The sequence below is a fragment of the Chelonia mydas genome, chromosome 7 (assembly GCF_015237465.2).
Source record: "Chelonia mydas isolate rCheMyd1 chromosome 7, rCheMyd1.pri.v2, whole genome shotgun sequence".
Lineage (NCBI taxonomy): Eukaryota > Metazoa > Chordata > Testudines > Cheloniidae > Chelonia > Chelonia mydas.
Genome location: NC_057853.1, coordinates 57853397 through 57861691, shown reverse-complemented (window position 1 = coordinate 57861691; position 8295 = coordinate 57853397). Strand labels below are relative to the sequence as shown.

General features: G+C 49.3%; 1 protein-coding gene across 4 annotated transcripts in view; it reads right to left on the bottom strand.

The window, feature by feature from the left end:
- Positions 1 to 745: 745 nt before the first annotated feature.
- WDFY4 (WDFY family member 4) overlaps positions 746 to 8295 on the bottom strand; it is a 250741-nt gene continuing 243191 nt past the window's right edge. For all 4 annotated transcript variants that reach the window (XM_037904402.2, XM_043552372.1, XM_043552374.1 and 1 more), the window contains exons 62-63: positions 2442 to 2553; positions 746 to 1355 (exon numbers count right to left, since the gene is read on the bottom strand). In XM_037904402.2, the coding sequence (XP_037760330.1) occupies positions 1289 to 1355; positions 2442 to 2553 (179 nt within the window). In that variant the 3' untranslated portion in view covers positions 746 to 1288. The remainder of the gene's footprint in view (positions 1356 to 2441; positions 2554 to 8295) is intronic.

The following is an 8295-nucleotide window of genomic DNA, read 5'->3' as shown; positions in this document are numbered from 1 at the left end:
TCTTCTCCTTCTCTCTCCTTTTCAACTTGCATTTGATTCCTCCTCTCGCTCCGTTTCTCTCAGCAGCAGCCGGTGAGGAAGCGGGTCAGCATTAAATGTTTACCTGGGAGATTCCAGTCCCCAGCCCCTGGCACCCTCTTCCTGAACCCCTCGGGGTGCAGCCCAGGACCAAGCAGCACAGGATGGGCGGAAACCAACCTCTTAGCAATAATGAGGTGCAGGAGTGCCACCTCTGCCCCCTGCTGGATGGACTGTCAGCCCTGCTTGGCGGGAAGGGGCTCTGAAGAGATCACTCTCTGGACTCCAGGCCACAGACTGACACCCCCCCCCCCCCGCACAGCACTGACATCTCTAATGCACGTGTATCATCTTCTCCTCTAGAAACCCTAGTACCAATCCACAAGCAAGACTGTTTCATAGGTCCCAGCTGGTTTCACATGTTAACGCCCTCCTGGCCTTCCAGGGGACCACACTCCGAGCTCCTGTGACTGGCTGTTGCTCCATCCACTTCAGTGGGTGAAATTTCCCCCCAAACAGTGATATAAAATCTAAACCCTGGCCAGGATCACTCGGGGAGCCCTGCAGTTGGAACCTCCCAGCATGAAGTGTGTCTGAGAGGTTCAATCTACATCCCAGCACGAGGTTTGCGTACCATCCTCTGGATCCAAGTTAAAAAAAAAACACACACACAGACCACCATCCATTGAGTACACTGAGCAATTACCATCCCGTTAAACCACACAAATAAACAGCTGGATTTTATTTAATGCAAAAACCACTTTGTACAGAGGAAATTCATGTGCAGTTCAAATGCACGTGCCAACGAGGATCAGTTTTAAACACATTTTGATAGCATTTACCTGCTGTATTCTATACAGTGGCCCACAATTCAGAGCCCAGATCTGTTCCCATTGAAGAGTGGTAAAATTCCCATTGATTTCACAGGGAGCAGGATGGGACACTGAGACACAGCAGATAGAACACGCACACTGCATTATACCACTGGCAGTGATTCTCATTGGCAAATTCAGTGACGGGGGTTGTATACGCGGCAGGGGCAGGACTAGACCTTCATACCTTTTTATTTTAATAACAGGACAGAGCTGTATCAGAGGATGTCAAATTCCTTCTCTGCTCCCAACTTGACCCTACAGTTCGCTGACTCTCTTGAGATTCGTTTCACTCCACTCTTCCTTCCAAATCTTGTGTACTCTGAAGGATAATTTTCATTCCATCCATAGACATCACACAGGGTTGGAGGAGACCAAGAGCTCCTTGTTGTTTCTTCCTACCCATCCACAGCCCAACTGAATATCCTCCCCCTCTCATCACCAACTAGGATCTTGGAGGAATTTCTTGGGAAAGAAAAGAAAAAGAAAAAAAAAGATAGCATTCAATAACAAAAGGCAAAACTGGTGCTGCACGTTTGAGATGCTCTCTGGTTTGTGCAGCAATTGGGACAGAGAGCGCCCACCATTAAAGCCTGAATAACTCTCACGTAAACTAGATACAGGTCCAAGTTTCCAAAGGCTGGAGTTGGATTCAGAGCCAAACTTTCCCAGAGTTCAATGGGGTTAGGATCCGAGGTTTGGTCTGGCCAATTATGGACATTGTGGCCAGTTGGGATTTGGATCTGAACTGCCAAGAGCTCTAAGATTCATTCATCTCCAATACAATGAAGCACAGCCCCCAATAAATCTGTTTGGCAGACAATTATAGGAATCAAGTTATTCTCTGACATCTCTAAATCCTGTACACACTCGGGAGCCTCAAAAGATTCAAAAGTGCAGGGGACAGATACACCCCGCTCCCAAAGTCTCTGCAATCTAATGATGCTGTTTACAGGAATCACTTGGCTGACAGCTGAAAAGCCACCACTTCTGGAGAGGAGCACAGCACCTGTTTACCAGTGCATAGCAACAGGACAGGACAGGAAATGAGGCTGAACCTCGGAGCCAACTGAAATGGCAGGAGGTAGTTAGTGAGGCAAATGCTAACTTGCTATGCTACTGGGAATCTGACTGCAGTCCAACAGCCTCTTCATTTTGGAGAATAAAATCACAGGATCTTTACAGAGCACTTCTGGTCAAAGCCTCACTTTCACATCTCCCCGAAGACAAGAGATGGCAACTCCAGTGGCCCCTAGCACTGTACTGGGCCAGCGGTTTAAACCCGATTCAGAGGCAGGAGCGGCAACTACGAACAGCTTCCTACAACAGCTGGTTCTTTCCTTGGCGGTCTCCCAGCTGAGTCCTGACCATGCTTAGCTTGGGAGAGCTGACAAGACCATATCACAGGATGGCTGCATCTTATTAGGACACGTAGATATTTTAAGAAATAATAAAAATAAGCGATAACTCAGGACAGACACTTGGAATCACTGGGGCTGCTACTGTGCCCTCTGCTGGACAAACGATACATTGCAATGGAAATTACTGTACCTGGTTACCGCAAGAGCCGTCACTGTGGGATTATTCTTAGCTGGTTTCCCAGTCAAGGCGACGCTGATGTTCAACTCCCGGCAAAGAAGCAGATGTTGCCCCCACTTGTTACCTGCAGAATAAATATTTAGAAACTGCTTGTGGGGCAGAGGTGTGTGTGTGTGTGTGTGATTATTTACGGTCAGCAAGTTGTTAAGTTGAGAACAAATATATTTAATCTTGGCCTGTGCTGTTGCAGAATAGGCCCATCCCAATTTAATTTGCGGCGATGATAGTTACATGTGCTGACGTGCGGCTGTACCAATTGTGCGCTAAATTGGATTTGTGTATTATTGCTTTCTAAATTGCATGCCTAGTTCAGCAAAATTGTTCATCAGTGTTTACTGGCTCTATGCTTAATAAGATGCCCCAGAATACCTTGCTGCCAGGATATAATGCAGCCTATAATTGCCTACTAAAAATAAATTACATAAAGCCCCGGTATCATCAACTTATCTAAATCTGCTCATAACAGAACCGATAATTAAATGTGCGTGTGCATATGCACACACGGACACACACACGGACACACACACACACGCCCCCAACAATGTAACTCAGTCATTGTGACTTCAGTCTTCTTAATTGCCACATTTTGGCTTAAATTTTATTTCCTTTAATGGACAGAATGAGATGTGGGAATATTAGGCCATCTAAAATCATTGTGAAGTCATTCGAAGAGTTTTGGGAAGCGTCTCGTTGCTGTAATTAAACATCACGACTGGCTAATAATTAATGATGCTGCTTGTGGGTGCACATGTGAGAAAATGACAGATCCTCTTTCTAGATGCCTGGCTGGCTGGTTCTTGCTCACATGCTCAGGCTCTAAGTGATGGCTGGATTTGGGGTTGGGAAGGACTTTCCCCAGGTCAGATTGGCAGGGATCTTGGATTTTTTTTTCATTTCCCTCTGCAGCATGGCGTGAGGTTTGCCTGCTGGGATCCTCTGGGCATATCTCACCTAATCAATCCCCTGCCACTGCAGGGGCCAACACTACAGGCATTGCTACACCTCAGTCTCTCCCATCCTATGTCTGCAGCCACAAGAGTTTTGTCTCCTGAGGACTGAAATGATTCAGTCTAACTACAGTCTCTGGGTTTAACATATGATGGCCCCGACAAGAACACCCTCTTGTGACAGCCCATGGCATGACAGGTACACCTGCCTCAGCTTACCCTACCCAGTAACCCAAGGACTCTGTTGCCCCCTTGGGGCTAGTTTAGTACAAAACCATAGTGTAAACAGACCAAAGTCCATTTATCACCCCCTGTACATCCCAGGACAGCTCATCCTGACGTACCTCAGCTTCCACACTCTGATAGCTTCTACTCACTCGGACTCTATAAGTCTTCTTCTGTCCTTCTGCCAGGACAGGTATCCCAGCCCCTCCACTCTTCCTAACAGGACTTCCCCACCCCCCAGCCTCTCTGCTGGGAGATCATCTTTACCAGGGAAGTATCCCTCACTTCCCCTGTTCCCTGGGTTCAGCTCTCTGGTGTGGAGACATCATCAGGTAAACCCCTCCACTGCTCCCCTGCCTTCAGCCCTAGTTAGAAATCCAGCTTAGAGCAAGCAGGCATCTCCCACCTTCAGCCCTCTGGCCCCAACTCTCTGGCTTAAGATCAGACGGCACACCCCTCTTGCTGCTCTCCTTGCCTTCAGACTTCCCCCAGGAACCACGTTCTGCTCTGGAAGCCCTTCCTGACTGACCAGGGCTTAAAGCCCAAAATGTGGCCATAGTTTGCATAAAGATATACCTATGTAATTAGATCTACCAACATAATTATATATATGTAATTAGACTGTGGAACTCATTGCCACAGGAAGTCAGTGAGGCCAAGAATTTACAAAGATTCAAAAATGGATTGGACATTAATATGGATACCAAATATCATAAGTATCATAATTAGTTCCAATAAAATGTAGGAGGACTATTAAAATCTCCTCCTTCAGGGCTTAAGTCAATTTCTGACTACTAGAAACCAGGCTGAGACTTAATTTGGGGGGCAGGTTATCTCACAACTGGCAAGTGAGGATTCTTACACTTTTCTCCACAGCAGCTGGTACTGACCACTGTTGCAGATGGGATACTGAGCTAGCCGGACCCCTGGACTGACCCAATCTGCTAAATCCTATGGTCCTGTATAGGTGTTTATAAACCCTTCTACCTAAGAGAGTTAGGAGCCAAAGTCCCATTAATGGGACTTGTGCTTCTAAGTCACCAAGGTGCTTTTGAAAATTCCCCCCGCAATGTCTGATTACTGTAGAATATCTTAGTATGCAGATGACCAAGCTGTAAACCTAATCCTGGAAAAACAGGGAGTGCCTTCAGCACAAATCCCTTCAGCAATGAGAGTCACAAAAATAAACGTTATAAATTATACTTGGTCTCTCTCTTGCTCTCTCTCTGTCCCCCACACATGCTTTTTAAAATGCCCAGGGAAAATAACGGAGCCCTGCTTTAAAGATCCCTGGCAGGCGTTGGTGCCTGTATCTGCTAGGTCAGGAACGTTTAACTCCGATTACTTTTATTACCATGACAGTGTTGTAGCTTTCAACACATCGTAGGCCTCCGGCTCGCGGAGCTACCTTTAATAGCTTCGCCATCAGCTCAGCATAACCACTGACTGTTCAGGAATACAGCTGGGGAAACATAAATAAACCCAGGCTCCAGGGGCCCCCTGCTGGCCTCACACTGCCTTGAAAAGCCTCCCGACTTCACTGTGGGTGGCAAAGGCAGTACCCTGAGCAGAGCCAAGCTCTGTCCCTCCAGCCAGGTGCCGAGTTTGGCACGGCTCCTTCCTGGAATCAGGCCAGGGCGCTTTATTACAGCCAGCAGCACAGATGTTATAGTAAGAGTCTCTGCAGTTCCTCAGGCCCTTTGGACACAATGGGACTTTCAGCCAGTGTCCTCTTGCAAATAGTTTTGCAGTAGGATTGTTTATTAAACACATTACGTTTATTGAGCCGGTAACCAGGGCTCACTTAGGGCCTGATCCTGCCACAGGTGAGTACTGAGCTCCCCTGGCTGCAGCATCAGCAGCTCCAGGCAGGATCTGCCCATTGCATTGCTGCCCTGTATCTCCAAGGCAGGGCAGGCCTTCCCCCGGCTATGCACATTCCACGGTAATGCTGCACCGTTCACAGAGCACAAGGCTCTCACAGCGCTGTCCACACACATGTGGGGGAATGGTCTCCCTGCCACCTCTGGGGTGGAACGTGTAGCCCAGGGGCCTCAAACACGCGGCCCACAGGCAGCATCCTGCCCATGGGGTTGTTCCCTGTGGCCTGCCAAGCTCCCAAGTGGGAGCTTCGGGGGAGGTACCCCCAGGCAAGAACAGCTCACGGAGTTCTCTGCTCCCCCTCCCCCTGGGGCCTGCACCCCAACCCCCTGCCACACCCTGCACTCCCTCCTGCACCCCAACTCCCTGCCCTGAGCCCCCTGCCACACCCCCAACCCTCCTGTATCCCAACTCCCTGCTCTGATCCCCCTGCCACACCCCGCACTCCCTCCTGCACCCCAGCACCCTGCCCTGAGCCCCCTGCTGCACCCCACACTCCCTCCTGCACCCGAGCCCCCTGCTGCACCCCGTGGGCAGGGGCGGGGGTGGAGTGGGGGCCGGGGGCAGCAGGGGGCGGGGATGATGTGGCCCTCGGGCCAATGTACAAGTCCTCATGTGGCCCTCCTGATGATTCAAGTTTAGGACCCCTGGTGTAGCCATTTTGCAGCATGGTTTAGGACAGGAAGCAAGGACACTATTTGGTGGAAAGCAGAGAGGCAATGCAGACCTGACTCTGCCCAAACATTTCTAAAGGAAACAGGTCTCCTGGGTCCCAGTCTGGTGCTTTATGTTCAGTGATGCCCCTGCTGGCTGAGCACTTTGTCATGCTGATCCCCGTGCCGGCTGGCCGGACTCTGGCACTGCATTCTGACCTGTGCATGCTGGCGCGCCAGGCGGTCAGGAGCAGCTCTGAGCAGGGCAAGTGTACAGGACAGGGACACATGGCTGGCCTGCTGGAATGGCTATGGGCTGTGGATCTCCATGACGGGGATGGCACCAGAGGGCAGCAGGGGGCTTCTCAGTGGGCCACGGAGGAAATGAAAGAGGGTGGGAGGAGAACAGGGAAACAGCAGGACTGGCTGACTGCTCGCATAGGGAGGGGAAAGGCATAGAGCCTAAGGCCAGAAGGAGCCATATATATATACCCAAATAATCCTGGCAAGTGACCCACACCCACACACTGTGGGGGAAGGCAAAACCACTGCAAGGTCCCTGCCAATCTGAGCTGAAGGAAATTCCCTCCAACCCCACCTGTGGCGATCAGTTAAACCCTGTGCACATGAGCAGGACGCAGCGAGTCACGCACCTGAGAAGGAGAAAGCTCGGTGCCCCCTCAGAGCCCTGCCCGCCCCGTCCAATGTCCCATCTCCAGCTGTGGCCGTCCCTGATGCATCAAAGGACGGACATAAACGAACAACCCAGAACACACTGTGGCAGGATGAGACTCCCTTCCTGATGCCTGGGCAGCTGAAACCCTAAAGCCTGAGCTTTAGGAATGTGAGACATAAACCGGAAGTGAGCCCCAGGGTAGCTCTGCACCCCTGCAAACAGTGGGGGTGAAATGCAGCCCTCCTGGCGTGGCAGCATTTCACCCCAACTTAGCACATGGCTGTGTGTGCACACAAGGTGGCGGGGCAGAAGGGAATCCTGCCCTAGCTGTCTAGGTATTTTTAAAGGCCCATCATGGCAGTATCTAAGCACCTTACTTAGCCTTCTCGCTTTTAAAAGTGATGGGGCTATGCCACACTGGCCTCCCCTGTTCCCGCGCCCCTGGCTAGGGCCTTGCTGACCTCCACTTGGAAGGAACTCCACAGCCAGGGACTGGACTGGACTGTAAATCAGGAAGTGTTACTTACTCCTTTTTCAGGTTTCAGAGTAACAGCCGTGTTAGTCTGTATTCGCAAAAAGAAAAGGAGTACTTGTGGCACCTTAGAGACTAACCAATTTATTTGAGCATAAGCTTTCGTGAGCTACAGCTCACTTCATCGGATGCATAGTGTGGAAAATACAGAAGATGTTTTTATACACACAGACCATGAAAAAATGGGTGCTTATCACTACAAAAGGTTTTCTCTCCTCCCACCCCACTCTCCTGTTGGTAATAGCTTATCTAAAGTGATCACTCTCCTTACAGTGTGTATGATAATCAAGGTGGGCCATTTCCAGCACAAAAACCTGGATTTGTGCTGGAAATGGCCCACCTTGATTATCATACACATTGTAAGGAGAGTGATCACTTTAGATAAGCTATTACCAACAGGAGAGTGGTTTTGGGGGGGGTGGGGAGAAAACCTGGATTTGTGCTGGAAATGGCCCACCTTGATTATCATACACATTGTAAGGAGAGTGATCACTTTAGATAAGCTATTACCAGCAAGAGAGTGGGGTGGGGGGAGAGAAAACCTTTTGTAGTGATAAACACCCATTTTTTCATGGTCTGTGTGTATAAAAACATTTTCTGTATTTTCCACAGTATGCATCCAATGAAGTGAGCTGTAGCTCACGAAAGCTTATGCTCAAATAAATTGGTTAGTCTCTAAGGTGCCACAAGTACTCCTTTTCCTTACTCCTTTTCATAACACAAAAACTAGGGGTCACCAAATGAAATTATTAGGCAACAGGTTTAAAATGAACAAAAGAAAGTATTTCTTCACACAACACACAGTCAACCTCTGGAATCTTTGCCAGAGGATGTTGTGAAGGCCAAGACTATAACAGGGTTCAAAAAAGGACTAGATAAGTTCATGGAGGAT